Source organism: Prunus persica, chromosome G3 (assembly GCF_000346465.2).
Source record: "Prunus persica cultivar Lovell chromosome G3, Prunus_persica_NCBIv2, whole genome shotgun sequence".
NCBI classification, from domain to species: domain Eukaryota; kingdom Viridiplantae; phylum Streptophyta; class Magnoliopsida; order Rosales; family Rosaceae; genus Prunus; species Prunus persica.
The window spans coordinates 22,326,011-22,348,345 of NC_034011.1; the positions used below are offsets into that span (position 1 = coordinate 22,326,011).

Consider the following 22,335-nt stretch of genomic DNA (forward strand, 5'->3'; position numbering starts at 1 on the left):
AGTGTAGTATTAAAAAGTTTATATCCATAATTTCTAATTTTCTTTTTACCAAACATGTTACGTTGTTGCACTGAAACTAAAGAAAAGCTGGAAAAAATAATGAAGACTGGAGAAAGCCCATTAGCCCACCCCAAAAGCCCGCTTTAGCTACGCCATTAGCCCACCTCCGCCAGACTTAGCACGAAAGAAAACAGCACAGCTCCTGTCGTCCCTCCCTAATTTTCTCCCTTCTTCTTCTTCAGTCGAGTGGAGGGAGCGTCGTCACTGAGTCAGTCAATATCGCCGTCGGTAAGTCATCTTTCTTTTCCCTCGAATTTTCAGTCGATTTGTTTGTTTTCTATTATTACTGAGTCTTCTTTTCTATAATTCAAATGATTGGGTTGTGATCGATATGAATTGTAGTTTCTCTTATCTTAATGGAATGATTTTTGTTTCAGATTGTGAACCAGCAAAAAAAAATCTTGAGAACCCAGTAAAGTGCGGTAATTTTCCTTGTGCTATGCTCACACTTCACATTGTATATAAAACTTGTCATAACTATAATAGCAGATGCTGATACATAGTTCCGGATTAATGATTTCATTTAATATATTTGTCATCTGTGCTTGAGATAGTTTTGAATTTATTGGTTAGTCTTCTTTTTGAGAGCCACAAACACCTATCTTGCACACATTACAATAGCCATGCCTAATTTTGGAAATTTTCACAGATGGGGGAGCTGGCAAGTCAGAAACATGTTCAGTTCATTGTATCAGTCGAAAAGGTCTGACTTTAATTCGAATCCATTTGTTATGCTTTTGCTTTATACCTTATTGTAATAAGATGGTGATGCTATGCTCAGAAGAAGGATTCTTTTGAGTCCGTGGTGATGGAGCATATAAGAATGAATGGGGCATACTGGGGTTTGACTGCTCTTGATCTTCTTGGGAAGCTGCACGTCGTGGATGTCGAGGAGGTTGTTTCCTGGGTTCTCCAGTGCCAAGATGACTCAGGTTTGTACTTTGCGTAAATTCTTAGCCAGCCCAACAACACTAAACTGTTATTTTGATCTTCATTGTTTGTATGGTGATTTTGAGTTGTAGAGAGAATGATGATACAGCTTTGTTTATGCAGGTGGGTTTGGTGGTAACATTGGGCATGACCCACATGTACTATATACCTTAAGTGCTGTGCAGGTTTTGGCCTTGTTCGACAAGCTTGATGTTCTGGATATTGAAAAGGTTGCGAGTTGTATCCTTTAGCATATATTTTTGTAAATTGAAATAAATCTTTACCACTTACATATATATATATATATATATATATATTTTCCATTGGTTAATGACATTCAAAATAATTGTTACGCCTTGTGTTGAGAGGCTGCTTATAACTTCCTAAAAGTAGATGTAAACAGAGACAGCCATCTACAAAATTAGACAACTAAATATGTAAAGAAGATTGAATTTAAGCAAATTTGTGCAACTTAATATAAAACTCAGATGTGGCTGGGCTGCAGAATGAAGATGGATCATTTTCAGGGGACATGTGGGGTGAAATTGATACACGGTAATCTTTTTTAATTTCCTCTACTTTGGGAATTTTATGATTTGTTGAAGTTGCCATCTCTTTATGCAGAACATGACCAAGTAACAAATTCTTTGCTGTTTCTTGTAAAAGAAATTAACAAAACAGTAACACTTTCTTTTGATTTTAGGTTTTCTTATATTGCTATCTCTTGTCTCTCATTACTACATCGTTTGGATAAAATCAATGTGGAGAAGGCCGTGAACTACATTTTAAGTTGTAAGAATCATGATGGTGGATTTGGATGCACACCTGGTGCAGAGTCTCATGCAGGTCAAAGTAAGTTATTTACTTTATAGTGTCTCTAGGATGTTTACTTTCTGTTTAGTGCTTAATAAATCAGTTTTGTTATATGTCCATTTTTAGGCTTTTCCCCCCCTGTATTTTGCTTGTTAAACGAACTCTGTATAGGCTTTGTTCAGAGAATTTTTTGACTTCAGATTCAGTTGTATTTTGATGGAAACTCAATAGATCATCGAAGCTGTTTCCTTTTTGTCCATTCAACGGATGTTAGCAGTTACTCTTGCATTTTACATCACCTAGTTAAGTTTTAAGCTAAGGCTGTCATTATTTTTTTCTTTTTCACTTAAGTTTTTAGCTAAGGTCATGTGACACATCTCTTTTTACATCATTCCAACTGCCAAATCTAGTGGAGTATCCTTAATCTTGCTTAATCCACCACATGCCTGATCCAGAAATGGCATAATTAGACTAAAAACTACAGCTTTGCTCTGCACATTGTGACTGCAGTTTTCTGTTGTGTGGGTGCTCTTGCCATCACGGGGTCATTACATCATATTGACAAGGACCTTCTTGGATGGTGGCTATGTGAGCGGCAAGATAACAAAACTGGAGGTCTTAATGGTCGACCAGAGAAACTTCCTGATGTGGGGTTTTTTTTCTTTGAAATTGAAACTGAATTTGTTCCTGTTAACATTCTTGGACTCTACCTTATGGAATTGTTTATTCATTTCAGGTCTGCTACTCATGGTGGGCTCTTTCTAGTTTGATCATGATTGACAGAGTTCATTGGATCAATAAAGACAAGCTTATCAAGTTCATTTTAGACTGCCAGGTTACATTTACCTAACGAGCTATTTGTACATTTGGATTATCCTTTAGGAGTGGACATTCTCCCTGTTTTCGTATTTCCTGAGTGAAATTCCAATCATGTAACTATGGATTTATCTGAGATGCTTTGGCTAATTATTGAAAATTGCAGGACATTGAAAATGGAGGAATTTCTGACAGACCAGATGATGCTGTTGATGTTTACCACACTTACTTTGGTGTAGCTGGTATAATTGCTTTGCCTCTGCTTTGTTTGTTTTCCAAACTTCTTCACATAATAATTTGGCATGTTGAAATCTTTCTGGTTAGAGCTTCTTAGTTTCCATCTTGGTTCACAAGGGCAGCTAGTACCTGCTTATGAACCGCATATAGTGCGAAAATGTTTATATAAGATGATTTGTGTTCTCTGTGTAATTTTCTCTCTACAGTACTCATCACATTACATTTAAAGTTTATGTTTATTGATGCAGGACTCTCCCTTCTCGAATATCCAGGGTTGAAAGCCATAGATCCAGCGTACGCTTTGCCGGTTGATGTTGTAGATAGGATTATTTTAGACAGATAAAGGCTGTGTTTGCAACACTCTGATTTGCTTGAGCTTGCTGCAATTTGACACTTTTGTGGTTCTCTAATAGGTCGCAACTCTCAACACCCTACTGATATGTAGAATATACGTTTTTCACTTTGGATGATCCATAGACATTCCAGTGGTAGTTGGATGAAATGAGTAATTAAGTTCACAGCTGTAGCCTGTAGCAGCCACCATCCCACTCCATGATGAATCTCATTTATGAAGTATGGGGATTGAACTGTGTCTGGACGTAGAAAATTGTGGTCCCTGTTCTTCAACATTCGATGTCATCCAATTCCAAGTTATCATCTCATTCCCTTTTCTATTTGGTTTCTTTGTAGAAAATAGGTAGATTTGATGACTGAACTTTGATACGTATCATGATACATTTTCGTCTAATCTAATTGAAACTTGGTAACATTGGCATACATACAAATATGCCATCAAATCAATCAAGGGAAGAAGCCCTACTATCTTTATTAGCATGTCAGATTGTTCGTCACCTCCAATATTCGGGTATTCGATTTTGAACGGCTAATGAAACCCACATTTAATCAATGGTTGGAAATCATCTACGCACATTTGATCTATGATCATACATTATCTAGTCATCGAGAAATTCACAACAAAATGACCCGAATCACATAAAACAAGTATCACATCGCATCTCAGTCACAAAACGGTAAGTAACAAGAGCCAAAATGTCTTTAATTGCATCCAGGTTGTGTTGCCACTTGCAATTTGCAAACAATATGAGAGAGAGAGAGAGAGAGAGAGAGAGAGAGCTAATGTTTGTTTGCATGTGACCTTGTGTGACAAGATTCAAGATTTGAGCATCAAATTCTTCGACGTGCATTATACATGTTACATATATATATATATATATTATAAAGTATACTATCACGTGTGAGTTTGCGGGATCGATTTGGCTCTTCCTTTTGGCTCTCTTCATTTCATTGGAGATTTCCAATGAAAACAGCCGTCACCTCCACCCAATCCCATCCCCTCCACATCCCATCCCAGCCGACCTCAGTATTTCAAACACAATTCACGTGCCCACTTTGCCTCCTCCCTCATTCCTGTGGAAGCTAGACTAAGGGAAGCCTCAGATTCTAATCAATCAACGAGACACACGTCAGCATTCCTCAAACATTAGCCTTACGTGTACGCATGTGATTGCCAGAACTTTAGGCGAAGTTGGGGTTGGATTGGGATTGAATACAATAAAATAGGGTATTTGTTGGAAAAAGAAAAAAAAAAAGAGTGGGAGTTTTGAGAATGTGTGTGGGATTAAGAGGCGTCATGATCGAAAAGACATGTTCATGCCAACATGCGTGCACTCTACCTCCCTCTGTCCTTGTTTAATCTGACACGTGATTTTAAATATTTCACTGTTTCATTTTATTTTATTTATTCATTTTCTATGTTAAGAAATTTGAATTCCCATTTAAATTGAGTGCAACCCAAATTAGAGTTTGATGTGAATCAATGTAGGCATAAATAAATTGGGAGCTTTGGTGAGGTTGAAAGTGAAATTGTACACGTACAACTGTTTTCCCAATAATGGTCATGTTGCCTCATAAGCCTATAGATATGATGGATCATATAGGCCTGGAAGCTCTTTGTTTGCAAGAAACCATAAATGCAATTACACTTGCTCACTTACTATATTTTTGCATAATTCATTTACTAAAAAATAAAGAAGAAGAATTTATGAGTAATTTATAGAATAAATCGAAAATTTGATTTGTCAGAACTGAAGTAGTTACTTTCGAAATAACAAAAAGAAAAAGAGGATTCCTCACTTCCTTCTCTCATTCAAAACCGTGCATAAGTTTTTATTTTGCACGAATCCTAAGTGATAAAATAAAGAAGAACTAATTTTTTTCTTTTTTTATAATTACTTTCCTCGTGTATGTATAAGACTGAATCCATTTAATTACTAATCGTTAACTTTTCGAAGAATCCATAATTAATTCTTATCACAAATATAACATCTTCATCACCCATGTAAATCGACCCCAACACCTTCGGTAACCAAGTCAAGACAAATCTCGCTACACCAAACGCAATAATTTCTTAAAGAAATCCTGATTTTTTTCAACTCATTATTATTGCCAAAAAAGTACAAAATTCTTTACCATTTTCTTTTATTTTTTGGTTGGTGAATTCTTTGGTCCCAGTCGCCAGTCCCATCCAATTGAACGCTGCGGGCCAGCGGCCCTGCCAAGTAATTCAACGGCTGTTTACTACAATGTCTACAAAATATCTCTTGCCATGTGGATCTATGCCATTGGATGATCATAAGCTTTCTTTTTCTTTTTTACATTATCAGAAACTTTTCCTAAGGCTGTAAACCAATATCCTAAAGCATAATTGCAATAATTTGTTTTTTATAATACACTAGCCTCTTTCATAAGCGCTTTGGCGTCTGTGATAGGCTTTTTTTTATAAAAAATTTAAATTTATTTTAGAATTGAAAAAAATAATGAGTAGTTGTGTTTTATAAAAATAAGATTTATTATAAATTTTTTTAATATAAAAAATATAAATTTACTATATTATCTTCTAATATTTTGAATATTTTATGCTTTTACTGTATATATATAAATTATACGATGAACAAATACACTGTTACATTGTAAAAGGATGATTTTATTTTGTATACCAGGTACAGTAATAAATAAACTAAACAAAAAATAAAATATTATATTTAATTTAATATATACTAGCCTCTTCGCACGCGCTTCCGCGCTTGCGAGAGGCTTTTTTTTTAAAAAATTTAAATTTATTTTAGAATTAAAAAAGATAATAGGTAGTTGTGTTCCATAAAAATAGGATCCATTATCTGCTTTTTCTTTTTCTTTTTCTTTTTTAAAATATGAAAAGTGTGAATTTACCGTATTATCCTCATTTAATTAATAATTTGAATTCTTAATGTTTGCATTAACCAAAGGCATTTTCTGGTATTTGGAATGTTTCACCATTCTCTGCCTTTTGCTTTATATATATAGATAGATACATTAATGGTGGACAACTTCTCTTGCCTCAACCAATCCATAGCAGGGATTTATAAAAAACAAAATTATATTCCACATCAACGTATTTAAATGAGTCAACTACTACTCATTTAATCAAATCCGACATTGCTCTTCCATGATGTGGAATACAAATGCTGCCAATGTTTCAAGGTAGGGATGCAAAGGCAGCCCATATTTAAGGACAATCCAATTGCATTTTGGTTTACAAATACTATAATTAACCATTTATATTGGAGTATCAGCTCCTCAAGTTGTTTAGTACTTATAATCATAACGCGACATATTTGTATTGGTATAACCCGAATTCTCCATTCAGATGGAAGAATTTCAAATCGATGGATTTAGATTATAGGTAAACTTGTTCGTTTAGATTAGTACAATTCATGTATGTCAAGCTTTGCACAATAAAAACATAGAAGATAAATGGATTTCAACTCATTCATTTCATGTAGTCATTTTCATACTATATTACCTCCCGTCTAATGTGATTCTTATCTTTATAGCAAATTCAGGCTTATTCTCAAATCGAAATCATTTCTTTTAAATCCCTCCACTAAACCCGGCTTGACTTTATATTGAATTCGAATCATGTCATATCTTGCATCAAATTATCACCCATGATCTCATTTTTAATATCCGTACACAATAATGTTCTTACTAAAAATAAAAATAAAAATAAAAAATATCCAAAATATCCAAAATATGGCCCCCATCCCAAGAACCCAGAAAACAAAGGTTTTATTGCCATTATAGCATTGCATAGTGCGATTGCACTGAGCTGGCACTGTCATTACTCAAAGCAAAACAAAAAACAAAGATAAAGTGAAGAGAAAAAAAAAAAACACAGCTCCATTCCCCAGCTTTTTCTCCAATACCACCAAGAGATGCTTCATTGACAGCTGGCCTCGTCAGTGAACCAGCTGGACTTTCCCACGTGTCGTGGCCTCATTCGCAGTAGATCTGTATTAGGGCATGGACATGTCGTACCGAAGGGCAGTAGTGCCCCTCCACAGTCTCACAGCTTTGGCCAGCTAATCAGCGGGAGGGCCTCACAGAGAACAGAGCAACGGCTACATTTTTAATCTCTTGGGGTGTATTTATCGAAATTTGAAATCATACGTGGCTGGTGATGTGGTGAGTGGAATTCAGTGACGTGGACAGTGAAATTGGTGAAGGGGCTTGTGAGAGAAGCCAATTCAAACGGGCTATAAAAGGCAGTGTTTTTCGTGTTGCTCTCCAGACTCGGGACTGAGGGCATTTCAGAGTTGAAAAAGAAGAAAGCTTCATTCTCTCTCTCTCTCTCTCTCTCTAATATCTTCTTCTTCCATGGCAATTCCAGCGTTTAAAATTATGTCTCTGTTTCTGAGTGTGTTTGTGGGTTTTGCATTGGTGGGTCTGGTCAGCTCAGCTAAGTTTGATGAGCTTTTCCAGCCAACCTGGGCTTTCGATCATTTCACCCATGAAGGAGAGCTCCTTCACATGAAACTTGACAACTTCTCTGGTATATACCATTTTCTTTAGAAAATCAATCGCTACCTCTAATGATTTCTTTAGAGTTTTTGAAGCAGAGCATCAAGCTCTGTTTTTTTACCCAAAAAAAGCTCTGTTATTTTGGTTCATTATGCAAAACAAAAATGGTTGTTTTCTTGTATAATGCTTGCTCCGCCTGTTGCTTGGACTAATATGACGGTGGGTTTGAAATTTCAGGAGCTGGGTTTCAATCCAAGAACAAGTATTTGTTTGGCAAAGTGAGCCTTCAGATTAAGCTTGTAGAGGGTGACTCTGCTGGAACAGTTACTGCTTTCTATGTGAGTAAACACTACTACCAGTGTATTTTTCAGAACAAAAAGCAAATCTTTTTTGCTTGATTCCATTATTTTCTGATATTCTGCTTTAAAACATATTAATTTTTGGAAGTTGAAAACAGCTCAGCTTGTTGTGGTGCCAATTGGGTCCCCTGTTTGATCGATTTGACATACTATTTATTTAGACTTGGCTTTATTTGACCCATCATTGTGCTACTGATACTACCAGTAGCTCTTACCCATTCTGTTTACTCTAGTGAAGTTTTTATTTTTGCTAATTCTGATTTGATTATTAATTTGTTCTAATCTTATTACTAATTGTTTTCTCATTGCTTAATCCATTTGATAATCAAATCCATATATAGAAAATCTTGTGAACTTTGAATTGGCTTTTATGGAACCAACTAACATGTATCAGACTCTGACAACTGAAATTCAATTCCCCTTTACTCATTCATATGCACTAAATGATATTAATATCATATCTTATGGGTGATGTGATTTCTATTTAATTCTTCAATCTGTTTTCCTTTTTTTGACTTGTTCGTGCAGATGTCATCGGACGGCCCATCTCACAACGAGTTTGACTTTGAGTTCCTGGGCAACACCACAGGCGAACCCTACTCAGTGCAGACCAACATTTATGTGAATGGTGTCGGCAACAGGGAGCAAAGATTGAACCTTTGGTTCGACCCCACCACGGAGTTTCACTCCTACTCGATCTTCTGGAACCAGCGCCAAGTAGTGTAAGCACTTAAGCCTTCTCTCGTCACATTTTCTGTGTACATATGCATACATGGTGACTGTGAGCTCGTCTCGTTGCACTCAACTTCGACTTTCCCCTTTCATATATTAGATTAATTAGACAAGTTTAAAATATCACGTGTATAATAAATAAAGATTTATGTGTACATGTGTGATAAGTGGTCATTAGTAATTACGATTTCAATGGAGCAGAGGCATCCTTCAGTTCATATTCCAAAAGCCAGCTGCCAGTGTCATGAAGGCAGCGTGTGGAGCTTGCCTGCCCCCACTCTGTCTAAATATAAAGTTGAGAAAGAAAAACAAAAAAGCCCCATGGAAAAGGGAACGAATCTTACATGATGTCTGTACTCTGTAGGGTCGTTTTATGTGTAAAATTTACAGAAACACTGGGGGGGCGCCCGTTTGCTCTGTTTTGGCCCACTGGGCAAGCAATGGCTTTGGCATTTTGCTATATGCCGTACTGCATCATGTCTCATGTGTGAGGTAGTATTGTAAGAGTTTGACAGAGACCCCATTGGGTAAAATAAAAATAAAAATATGATATTCTTCTCAAAGTTCTCATCTTGATGTCGGTAAAAGCGACAAATTATATCTTAATAAAAATGGGCCTATAATTCTTTCTTCTGGTGGGTTCCTTATGTTAAATATAAGTTTTTACGTAAGGGACTCGTAGGTTTAGAATATTTATCCCTACACTCGGAGTTCTATGTTGAATTTCCCCTTCACTTACATATTCTTCTTCAATTATTGGTTTTGTTCAGGTTTCTAGTGGATGAGACACCAATTAGAGTCCACACCAACATGGAAAACAAAGGGGTGCCCTTCCCCAAGGACCAAGCTATGGGGGTTTACAGTTCAATATGGAATGCAGATGACTGGGCCACACAAGGTGGTAGGGTCAAGACAGATTGGTCCCATGCACCCTTCATTGCAAGCTACAAGGGCTTTGAAATCAATGCCTGTGAGTGCCCAGTTTCTCTTGCAGCAGCAGATAACGCAAAGAAGTGCAGCAGCAGTGGAGATCAGAAGTATTGGTGGGACGAGCCTACATTGTCAGCCCTCAATCTCCACCAGAACCACCAGCTCGTGTGGGTCAAGGCTCACCACATGTTCTATGACTACTGCACTGATTCTGCTAGGTTTCCAGTGACACCTCTTGAGTGTGTTCATCACCGCCACTAGGGTTCATGGCCTTGGGAAGATTGAAGGAGAAAAAGAAAAACTTTGTATAAAAGAAAGGGCGAAAAAAGGAGGGGGGTTAAAAAGCTATGAACATGTGCTCCATGTTTTTTTTTTCTTTTGTTCGTTTCTTTTGTTCTCATTGGGTCTCAGGTTGTATGATAGGCGTGGTAATTTCAATGTGAAATATGAATTTCCTTTTTTCCTTAAATTTTTACTTGTGTGATACTGAGACTTACTGCTCACTACCAAACATCGTAAAAAATTGCTAGCTTGCATGCGTTCACAGTTGCCTGGTATAATTTGTAGGTCACGGGGAGAACAATCATGGTTGATAGTAGTAGGTAGGGAATGGGAAAAAGTTATGCGACAGGGAAGGAAAATGCATGAAAGAAACAAATAGTGGACCCCAAATTTGGGATGTCATTTTGTCATAGTGGGCCAGCCTCTTCAGTCCTCAAGGCAAGTGGTGAAAGGCAATGAAAGTGAAACAAGGGTAAGGTTTGGCTTTTAACAAGCCGAGTGGTTAAGTGTTTCATATCAATGAATAAGTTGATATTTGGGAAATGGAAATCCAAGTTAGAATCTCGGATATACGAATCTTTAAAGCTATAAATTCATTTTGCATGAAATCACACTTATTATTATGGGCCAAAACATTTGCAGGTCATGATTAAAGAGAAGTTAATAAAGAACCGAAAGTCATTGGCCATGTGAATATGTGATGGCATTATTTGGTTTGGTTTCATCTCCCTTTTGAAAGGGGAATGTGGGAACAATGTCGTTTGTGCCTTTGTTTTTTTCAAAGTGATATGACAACGCTTGACATGCATTTTAGACAATTTGTGCGGGGAAGAAATCAAATTAAGCAGGGAAGGTCACAAGAATACAGTTTGAAAGCTTCTCTTTAACTTTTCTCGTGAATTCAAGCTTTCTTCTTTCAAGGGTTGAAAGACTGTTGTTTCCTAATCTCTTCCTATACTGCTGGGCCAGAGCTTTCTTATTACCTCTGCCACAAACACGTGAAACTTGTGTAGAAATTAAAACCTAGCATTATGGACTAGCTTGCATGATTGACCTTGTTTAGATGGGAGACCAATAATTTATATTTGAGGATCATAGAGGTTCCTTTCTCTACAGGCCAACCTAGCAACTGTAACTTGGGATAACTTTGCTGGTTTTTGGTGGATTCATGACATAATCCAAAGCTCCTAGGTCCCATACAAAAGATACGACATGAAAGGGGGTTGAAAGAAGGTGATGGTTTTCCACTCAGATGAATTAATCTGGTCCAGAGTAAATAATGGAAAAAACACAAAAGCTGAAAGGAGCCATTTCACAAGAATCAAATCAAATGACTTACTTGGCGAGGAGGAAAACTTATGTGGAATAGAGATAGAACTGTTTTGTTGTCTTTTAACCAATTATAACTTTTCCACTTGATCGGAAATAACAAAACAATACTATTTTCCGTTGCACATAAATCTTTCTGTTTGAGGAGCGTCCTCTGCTGTAGATGGGTTAAATATAACAGTAACTCTGCTTTCTGTTGTGTTTTCTTTTTGGTTAAACACAAAACTTGACTGATTTAACGTGTATTCTTTTTCTATTCTTTTGCTATGATGAGATGGAGCTACCACTCATTTAAGAGATACAAGATGAGGTGGTAGATCAGGAAATAATAAAGGCAATAATTAATTCTCAGAGTAAAACACATCAGGCCCCATTAACACCCACCAATCTTTTTTATGGGTGGAAAAGCTTTGAATTTGATCATTGAGGACAAAAAACAAGTGAAGCATCAAGATCTAGGGAAGACAATGATGGTGGCTGATAGGCATCAAATTTGAGTTCATCATGAACTGAAAGGGCTCAAGGCACTGATGAAAGTGGGAGACAGAGCTAAATGTAAAATAAGCTTAAAGTGGTTTTGTCAACTTGTTGAACAGAAAATGAACATTATATATATATATATATATATATATATATAGCAGCATACATTATAAGATGCTTTAAGAGAATATTATATGTAATTAGAGGCTAACAAGAACAGACAAAGGGGCTCATATTAATCCCAACAAGTATAAATCAACCATGTTTAGCTTTGGCATGGAAGAGCTGCTATTGATCATTAATGGAACCACACAAAAAAATGTTGATCACATGTCATGGCAGAGAATCCAAAGGAACAAGAAACGAAGATTCTAGCAATGATATTAGAGAAACACTTTCATTATCAATAATAGCAATGAATTTTGAGACACTGAATTATATTTTATTAAAGTTATATCAAATTTGGAATAATTCAAGTTGACTAGAGCTAATGTACTCCTCACTCTACACCTGAGATCGAATCCCCCTCTCCGTAATTTAGATTAAATTAAAGTAGATCATCGTTTGTATAAAAAAAAAAAACAGATATAAATAAGTTACAAAATAAGTACGTATATAGAGCTAAAACCCTAGACAATAAAAATAGGAAACCAATATAATTGATCCAACATCAAAGACAAACCAGATGATGTGACATTCAAAATTAACATACAAAATAAATAAAACAAAACTTTCCTGAAACATTTGGGTTTTTCAGCCCAAGGATTATTGGGCTTATGGGTTCTCTTTCATCCTGTAGCTTACAACTTGGGCTGGGACTTGGGTTCAAAATTCAAAATTTAAAGTATGAAAAAGCTGAAGATAAAGAGCGAGCTAAAGATTACAATTCATTTGGGGGCAAATTGGGGCGGTTAGGGCTTTTCTTTTTTCTTCACATTTACTGCTTGGTCAGTTGTCACTGTCGACGCCTAGCCCTCTCTTCAGCTCCAAATTCTCTTTCTATGAAGCTTTGACCATTTTTCTCTTCTGAGCTCAGACCCCTTGAGACACGAGGGTAGGGGGTCCCGGAGCAAAAGAAGGTAACTTTTTCGCTTCTCCAATTCTTGCTTGTTACTTTTGTTGTCAAATTTGATGAGATCTATGCTTGGTTATTTTCACTGAGAACGTAAATCCAGTCCAGTTTTGAATTTATTTAAAAGATTATATTTTTGTTTCATAATTTTGATATTTAATAAATTTATGATTTTGTGTATAGCGGCAAGCTTGCGGCTCTAGCAAGATTGTCAATTGAGTTAGTTTTTGTTTATTTGTTTGTTGGAAGAGTATTGTCAATAACAAATGGAAATTCTTAGTTGACTGAATGTTTAGTTTAAATGGTTTGTGCGGGAAAATGAAAGAGAAATTAATGTCGGTGTTGGAATTGTTTGCCTGAAAAAGTCAAACTAAGTGATCTTTTTGCATCTTCCTATTTTGTGTTCCATGTATCCAAACGCAATATGCCACAATCATGTTTTTGAATTTGGAGTAGATGGAGGTCATTTTTCCATTGTTTTGTACAAATGGTATAATTATTGGAAGCTTCGAGAGGCCTAACAGTCTTCCTAGCATTGTAGGATCTCTTCTGAATATAGTTTATGGTTTCTTTCTTTGTGTTTACTCTCTGCTGTTTTAATCCTGGGAAGACTTAGGTTTAGTGTCTGTATACTGAATGAGTAATTGAAGGATATGTGGTTGCATTGTATGTTGGCGGTTTTGCGTGCCCGTATGTTGGCTTGATTATGGGCATTGCACTAGGTGGTGTTTCAAGGTGTTGCTTTTTCTTTAGTTTTGTCTAAGGTTTGCGTAGCTGAAGCAAATTTGGCCGGTAATTAAGTGTCGCTTTTGAAATAAAGATTATCTCTAAAGACAAAGCCTTCTTTCTAATATTGGCAGGTGACTCATTGTATTTCCTGTTCAGTACAAAAGTTAACTGCATGACCAAGTTGGTCAAAACAGATCCAAGACAGGATGGATCTAATCCTGTGGCTGAGACTCTTGCGAAGTGGAAAGCATATAACGACCATCTGGATTCGTGCAACGATGAAAGTAAACCAATTCGTAGAGTACCAGCCAAGGGATCAAAGAAGGGATGCATGAAGGGTAAAGGCGGGCCTGAGAACTCTCGTTGTAACTACAGAGGTGTTAGGCAGAGGACATGGGGCAAGTGGGTTGCAGAAATTCGGACACCAAACAGGGGAAGTAGGCTCTGGCTGGGTACTTTCCCAACTGCAATTGAAGCTGCACTTGCTTATGATGAAGCTGCAAGGGCCATGTATGGTTCTGCTGCGCGCCTTAACTTTCCTAATATATCAATTTCCAGTTTGTCAAAGGATCCTTCTTCTAGGGCAACTCTTTCAGCTGTTTCCTCGTTAGCAACCTCTGCAGGTTCAGAATCCTCAGGAAGATCAGACCACTCGGAGGATTGTGCTGCTCAGGGTAAGGTGAATTATCTTTCCCCTAGTGTAGAGAATGAGGATACGACGATGAATCGAGATCAAACAAATGAGGATGGAGAAGATGAATGAAGAGTCAGTCTCTGACCTTCTCGGGCATTATGATGTACATTTTTAGTATACATACTTGGGTGATGGTGGAGGGTGGATTTTCATATTGTACGTGGGAGATGACAGGAATTTTGATAACTGTAATTGGGAGACGAGCAATTTTTAAATTTTTTGTTTCAATTCTCATTTGGAGTATAGAGCTTCTTACCTTTCCCATGGGCGGTTTCTGACCGATGATGAGATGCAAGTTTCACATACATTGAAGATTATCACTAATGTAAGTTCCAGTAATTGGCCGAAGGTCGACCGAAAAAGGATAAAAAAGAAAAGTAATTGACTAATGCTTTCCCAACCAGAAGAGGAAATTTTTTAGAAATTGAATAAAAGCCAAGGCTAATGCTTTTATATGTAATTTTGTTAGTGGGTTGTCCTGAAGCCCATAGGAATCCTTTTATCAAAAGCAAAAGGAGTTCTTGTTAAAGGCGGTAAATCTCTGAAGCGAAATCTATATAAACCGCCAACCAAACCCAACTTCAAGAGCGAAACCAAAACCCCCAACAAAACCCTGGAAATCCCAAACCGCCATTAAAGCTCCAGAAAACTTCTTCACGCAGAAACACAGTGCTCGTGACGATTTTTCTCACACCGTAATATTTGGTTCACAATTCGATTTGGTTTCTTCCTCTGTTTCGCAGTAGTATGCAGAGCAACGGCGAAATTGCGCCACCTGGCACCGTCGCATCGTCGGTTCTTCCACCGCCGATGGCGGAGCCCACCCTCTTCGAGAGGGCTCGGACATGGCAGAAGCTCGAATCGAAGCGGTACGGCACTAAGCGAAAGTTCGGCTTTGTCGAGGCGGAGAAGGAGGACATGCCTGCGGAACACGCGAGTAAGGTGCTTAGAGATCACGGGGACATGTCGTCGAAGAGATTTAAACATGATAAGCGAGTGTACTTGGGAGCGCTTAAGTTTGTTCCTCATATGCCAATGCCATGGGAGCAGACCCGTGAAGTTAAGGTTTTGTACCATGTAAGTGGAGCAATAACTTTCGTGAACGAAGTGCCGTTGGTTGTCGAGCCGATATATTTGGCTCAGTGGGGGACAATGTGGGTTATGATGAGGAGGGAGAAGAGGGATCGTCAGCAGTTCAAGAGAACGCGGTTTCCACCATTCGATGACGAGGAGCCTCCGTTAGACTATGCTGATAATCTGTTGGATATTGTTGATCTGCCGGAGCCAATTCAACTGGAGTTGGATGAAGAAGAAGACTCTGCTGTGTGTTCTTGGTTTTATGACCATAAGCCTCTGGTGAAGACAAAGCTCATCAACGGTCCAAGTTATCGCAGGTGGCATCTCTAGCTTCCGATTATGGAAACGCTTCACCGGTTTGCAGGGCAGGTACTTTCCGATTTGGTTGACCGCAATTATTTTTACTTGTTTGATAGGGAGTCTTTTTTAACTGCCAAAGCTCTTAATATGTGTATACCAGGTGGACCCAAGTTTGAACCTTTGTATAGGGGCATGGAGAAAGGGGATGAGGACTGGAATGAGTTTAATGACATAAACAAACTCATTATCCGGTCGCCTCTCCGAACTGAGTACAGAGTCGCATTCCCTCATCTCTACAACAATAGACCCAGGAAGGTAAAGCTTTCTGTTTATCGTACTCCCATGATTATGTACATAAAAACTGAGGATCCTGATATACCTGCGTTTTGTTATGATCCACTGATACACCCAATACTGAGCACTAACACAAAGAAAACTTATGATGATGATGCGGAGGAGGAAGATGATGGTTTTGTTTTGCCGAAAGGGTTGGAACCGTTTTTGAATGATACTCAGCTTTATACTGACACCACAGCTGCAGGAATTTCCTTGTTGTTTGCCCCACGCCCTTTTAACATGAGATCTGGTTGGACGGGACGGGCAGAAGACATACCTCTTGTGTCTGAATGGTATAAAGAGCATTGTCCTCCCTCGTATCCAGTTAAAGTTCGTGTCAGCTATCAGAAATTGTTGAAAAGTTTTGTGTTGAATGAGCTGCATCATAGACCACCCAAGGCTCGTAAGAAGACGCAGCTGTTTAGATCTCTTAAAGCTACCAAATTTTTCCGAACTACAGAACTTGATTGGGTTGAAGCGGGTCTTCAAGTCTGTAAGCAGGGATATAACATGCTAAATCTATTGATCCATAGGAAGAATTTGAATTACCTTCACCTTGATTATAATTTTAATCTGAAGCCTGTGAAAACCTTGACAACAAAAGAGCGTAAGAAATCTCGGTTTGGTAATGCTTTTCATCTCGGTCGTGATATCTTGCGGTTGACAAAGCTTGTAGTTGATGCCCATGTCCAGTTCCGTTTGGGTAATGTTGATGCCTTCCAATTGGCTGACGGCCTGCAGTACATATTTTCCCATGTTGGTCAGTTGACTGGCACGTACCGTTACAAGTACAGGTTGATGCGGCAGATTAGAATGTCCAAAGATTTGAAGCACTTGATTTACTACTGGTTCAATACTGGGCCAGTAGGGAGAGGACCTGGAAGTGGCTTCTGGGCACCAATGTGGAGGGTGTGGTTGTTCTTCCTTCGTGGCATAGTACCTCTTCTGGAAAGGTGGTTGGGAAATTTACTTGCCCGAAAATTTGAAGGGCGCCATTCGAAAGGAGTGGCAAAGACTGTAACTAAGCAGCGTGTCGAAAGCCATTTTGACTTGGAGCTTCGAGCTGCTGTCATGCATGATGTTCTCGATGCCATGCCAGAGGGCATCAAGCAAAATAAGGCCAAGGCTATATTGCAGCATCTCAGTGAGGCATGGCGTTGTTGGAAGGCAAATATTCCTTGGAAGGTTCCTGGTTTGCCAGTTCTCATAGAGAATATGATTCTTCGTTATGTCAAGTCAAAGGCCGATTGGTGGACAAATGTTGCTCATTATAATCGTGAACGTATAAGAAGAGGTGCTACAGTGGATAAGACAGTTTGTCTGAAAAATCTTGGGAGATTGACTCGCCTTTGGCTAAAGGCAGAGCAGGAACGACAACACAATTATCGGAAAAATGGTCCATATATTACACCAGAAGAGGGAGTTGCAATGTACACGACAACTGCGCATTGGTTGGAGTCAAGAAAGTTCATCCACATTAAGTTCCCCCCTTTGTCATACAAGCATGATACAAAGCTACTTATCCTTGCTCTCGACAGGTTGAAGGAATCTTACGCTGTGGCTGTAAGATTGAACCAGCATCAAAGAGAGGAACTGGGTCTCATTGAACAAGCCTATGATAACCCACATGAAGCTTTGTCACGAATAAAGCGCCACTTGCTCAGTCAGCGTTCCTTCAAAGAAGTTGGCATACAGTTCATGGATTTGTACAGCTTTCTCATTCCAGTTTATGAGATTGATCCTCTTGAGAAGATTACAGATGCATATCTTGATCAATATTTATGGTATGAGGCTGACAAAATGCATCTCTTCCCAAACTGGATCAAGCCTGCAGATTCAGAGCCACCCCCACTCTTGGTTTATAAATGGTGTCAGGGAATAAACAATTTACAGAGTATATGGGACACAAGTGAGGGGCAGTGTGTGGTGATGCTTCAGACTAAGTTTGAGAAGTTCTTTGAAAAGATTGACTTGATAATGCTAAATCGGCTTCTAGGTCTGATTCTTGACGGGTATCTTGCTGATTATATCACTGCGAAAAACAATGTGTTATTGTGTTACAAAGATATGAATCATACAAATTCTTATGGTCTTATACGTGGTCTTCAGTTTGCATCATTTGTGGTGCAATATTATGGGCTTGTTGTGGATCTGTTACTTCTTGGATTGACTCGTGCCAGTGAGATTGTGGGTCCACAGCAGATGCCAAATGAGTTCACTACTTATCAGAACACAAAGGTTGAGACTCGGCATCCTATCAGGCTGTACTCTCGATATATAGACAGGGTGCATATGCTGTTCTGCTTCACTCACGAGGAGGCTAGAGACCTTATCCAGAGATATCTGACTGAGCATCCAGATCCCAATAATGAAAATATTGTTGGATATAATAATAAGAAGTGCTGGCCAAGAGATGCCAGAATGAGGCTCATGAAACATGATGTAAATCTTGGGAGGAGCGTTTTCTGGGATATGAAGAACCGTCTTCCTCGAAGCGTCACAACTTTGGAGTGGGAAAACAGCTTTGTTTCTGTTTACAGCAAGGATAATCCAAATTTGCTCTTCAGCTTGTGCGGGTTTGAAATTAGGATACTTCCCAAGATAAGAATGAGTCAGGAAGCATTTAGCAGCACGAGAGATGGAGTTTGGAATTTGCAGAATGAGCAGACAAAGGAGAGGGCTGCAGTTGCTTTCTTACGAGTTGATGATGAACAGATGAAGGTGTTTGAGAATCGTGTGAGGCAGATCCTTATGTCCTCAGGCTCCACAACATTCACAAAAGTAGTCAACTAATGGAATACAGCCCTTATTGGTCTTATGACTTACTTCCGTGAAGCAACTGTGCATACACAAGAGCTGTTGGATTTGCTGGTGAAATGTGAAAATAAAATTCAGACTCGTATTAAGATTGGATTGAATTCGAAGATGCCGAGCAGGTTTCCACCTGTCAACTTTTAGACGCCAAAAGAAATTGGAGGTCTTGGCATGTTATCTATGGGTCAGATACAGTCAGCAGACAGATTTTGGTGTGACGCACTTTAGGAGTGGAATGAGTCATGAAGAGGACCAGCTGATTCCAAATCTTTACCGTTACATACAGCCATGGGAGAGTGAATTTATAGATTCACAGCGTGTTTGGGCAGAATATGCAATGAAAAGGCAGGAAGCTCAGGCACCAAATCGGCATCTAACCCTTGAAGATTTGGAAGATTCATGGGATAGGGGAGTACCTCGCATAAATACTTTGTTCCAGAAGGACCGTCACACTTTAGCTTACGACAAAGGGTGGAGAGTTCACACAGAGTTTAAGCAGTACCAGGTCTTGAAGCAGAATCCTTTCTGGTGGACACACCAGAGGCATGATGGAAAATTGTGGAACTTGAACAACTATAGAACCGATGTTATCCAAGCTCTTGGAGGTGTTGAGGAAATACTTGAGCACACCTTATTCAAAGGAACATACTTCCCTACTTGGGAGGGTCTTTTTTCGGAGAAGGCGTCTGGCTTTGAGGAATCTATGAAGTTTAAGAAGTTAACCAATGCACAAAGATCTGGGCTCAACCAAATCCCCAATCGTAGGTTTACCCTTTGGTGGTCGCCAACCATAAATCGGGCCAATGTATATGTGGGTTTCCAAGTGCAGCTAGATCTGACAGGAATTTTAATGCCTGGTAAGATCCCAACCTTGAAGATGTCATTGATTCAGATATTTCGAGCCCACTTGTGGCAGAAGATTCATGAAAGTGTTGTCGTGGATCTCTGTCAGGTTTTGGATCAGGAGCTGGATGCTTTGGAAATTGAAACTGTGCAGCAGGAAACTATACATCCGAGGAAAAGTTACAAAATGAACAGCTCCTGTGCTGACATTCTTCTCTTTGCTGCCCATAGATGGGCAATGTCAAAACCTAGTCTTGTGGCTGAAACAAGGGATGTGTTCAATCAGAAAGCAAGCAATAAGTACTGGATAGATGTACAACTCCGTTGGGGAGACTGATTCTCATGACATTGAACGTTACACTCGAGCCAAGTTTATGGATTACACAACTGACAGCATGTCTATTTATCCTTCTCCCACAGGGGTGGTGATTGGTATTGATTTGGCTTATAACTTACATTCTGCGTTTGGTAACTGGTTTGCTGGGTCAAAACCACTACTTCAACAGGCAATGAACAAGATCATGAAGTCAAATCCAGCTTTGTATGTCTTGAGGGAGCGGATAAGGAAAGGATTGCAGTTGTATTCATCTGAGCCTACAGAACCTTATTTATCTTCCCAAAACTATGGGGAGATCTTCAGCAATCAACTTATTTGGTTTGTTGATGACACTAATGTGTATCGTGTTACAATCCATTAAACATATGAAGGAAATGTGACTACGAAACCCATCAATGGTGCTATTTTCATATTCAATCCAAGGACTGGGCAGCTATTCTAGAAGGTCATTCACACAAGTGTGTGGGCGGGGCAGAAGCGACTTGGTCAGTTGGCTAAGTGGAAAACCGCAGAAGAAGTTGCTGCGCTTGTGCGTTCTCTACCTGTTGAAGAACAGCCAAAGCAAATTATTGTCACTTGTAAGGGAATGCTGGACCCATTGGAGGTTCACTTGCTGGATTTCCCCAACATAGTCATAAAAGGAAGTGAACTGCAACTTCCTTTCCAGGCTTGCTTGAAGAATGTGAAATTTAATGATCCAGTAGTAAAGGCCACTGAGCCGCAGATGGTTCTTTTCAACATTTATGATGATTGGTTGAAGAGTATTTCATCATGCACTGCATTCTCCCGGCTCATTCTGATCCTTCGCGCACTACATGTGAACAGTGTTAAGGCGAATATGTTGTTGAAGCCTGACAGAACGGTAATCACTGAGCCACACCACATCTGGCCTTCTCTTTCTGATGATCAATGCATGAAGGTCGAGGTTGCTCTAAGAGACGTCATACTATCAGATTTATGCAACAAAGAACAATGTGAATACATCGGCCCTGACACAGTCTGAGATTCGTGATATCATACTTGGAGCTGAGATTACCCCACCTTCTCAACAGAGGCAACAGATTGCAGAAATTGAGAAACAGGCTAAAGAAGCAAGTCAGCTGACAGCAGTCACGACAAGGACTGCAAATGTGCATGGTGATGAACATTGTCACCACTACGAGTCCGTTTGAGCAAAAAGCATCTGGGTCCAAAACTGATTGGCGTGAGAGAGCAAAGTCTGCTGCAAATCTATTCTTGCGAGTCAATCATTTATACGTGAATTCGGAAGAGATAAAGGAAACGGGTTACACATATTATTCCGAAGAACATCTTGAAAAAGTTTATTGGCATTGCAGATCTGAGGACGCAAATTGCTGGTTACTTATACGGTGTAAGCCCTCCTGACAACCCTCAGGTCAAGGAAGTTTGCTGCATTGTCATGCCACCTCAGAAGGGAACCAGCCAGCAGGTTTGTCTCTCATCAGTTCTTCCTAAGAATGATTTCCTCAATGATTTGGAGCCTTTGGGATGGATGCACACGCAGCCAAATGAGCATCCTCAGCTTTCCCATCATGATGTCATATCTCATGCGAAGATGTTAGACAGCAACACGCAATGGAATTTGGAGAAGTGCATCATTTTAACCCTGCAGTTTCACTCCAGGTTCCTGCTCGTTAACTGCATATAAACTCACTCCACCTGGTTATAAATGGGGACGTCAAGTCAATAAACAAGGCAGCGAAGGCGATATAACTCCACAGGGATACCTTCCAACTCATTATGAGAAGGTTCAGATGCTTCTCAGCGACAGATTTCTTGGTTTCTTTATGATACCAGATATTCGTTCATGGAACTACAATTTCATGGGGACGAAGCTTACGTCTGGTATGAAGTATGACATCAAGCTTGGGATACCCAAGGAGTATTATGACCAGGACCACCGGCCCACCCATTTCCTGCAGTTCAGCAACTTGGAGGAGGGTGACAGAGAAGTTGTTCGGGATGATAACTTCGCATAAATATTTTTTTTTCTGGAATGCAAGGCCAAAGGTGTACAAGGTTATGTTTTTCCAATCACCATACTCATCATTCTTGTCATAATCAGTCTGTAGAATAGAAAGTTTAGTATTTTACTGGATAGCGTAAGTAGCCCATTTGAATATATTTGTTTTATTCATATGTTTGTTGTCTTCCTTACGAGTTTATGTTTTCTAAACTTGTTTACATATGCTTCATCATTAGTTGCTATCGTGCATATATTTAAAGCATAAATAGCTGAATAATCAAACTGCCAATTGCTAACCTTTTGAGAATATCTTAATCC

General features: G+C 39.0%; 3 protein-coding genes and 1 pseudogene across 3 annotated transcripts; all 4 read left to right on the top strand.

The window, feature by feature from the left end:
• LOC18782319 (geranylgeranyl transferase type-2 subunit beta 1) lies at nucleotides 161–3,528 on the top strand. Its single transcript, XM_007215649.2, has 11 exons — nucleotides 161–288; nucleotides 438–482; nucleotides 710–763; nucleotides 842–992; nucleotides 1,114–1,230; nucleotides 1,479–1,545; nucleotides 1,694–1,842; nucleotides 2,314–2,450; nucleotides 2,540–2,638; nucleotides 2,786–2,861; nucleotides 3,105–3,528. Exons 3-11 carry the CDS (start codon nucleotides 710–712, stop codon nucleotides 3,197–3,199), a joined length of 945 nt encoding a protein of 314 aa, XP_007215711.1. The 5' UTR covers nucleotides 161–288; nucleotides 438–482; the 3' UTR covers nucleotides 3,200–3,528.
• LOC18782384 (xyloglucan endotransglucosylase/hydrolase protein 9) lies at nucleotides 7,375–10,206 on the top strand. The gene is made up of 4 exons (XM_007215690.2): nucleotides 7,375–7,747; nucleotides 7,954–8,054; nucleotides 8,604–8,797; nucleotides 9,578–10,206. Exons 1-4 carry the CDS (start codon nucleotides 7,573–7,575, stop codon nucleotides 9,996–9,998), a joined length of 891 nt encoding a protein of 296 aa, XP_007215752.1. The 5' UTR covers nucleotides 7,375–7,572; the 3' UTR covers nucleotides 9,999–10,206.
• On the top strand, nucleotides 12,721–14,557 carry LOC18782421 (putative dehydration-responsive element-binding protein 2H). The gene is made up of 2 exons (XM_007216350.2): nucleotides 12,721–12,907; nucleotides 13,761–14,557. The coding sequence occupies exon 2, from the start codon at nucleotides 13,802–13,804 to the stop codon at nucleotides 14,390–14,392; it is 591 nt and encodes a 196-aa protein (XP_007216412.2). The 5' UTR covers nucleotides 12,721–12,907; nucleotides 13,761–13,801; the 3' UTR covers nucleotides 14,393–14,557.
• Nucleotides 14,682–22,219, top strand: LOC18783059 (annotated as a pseudogene).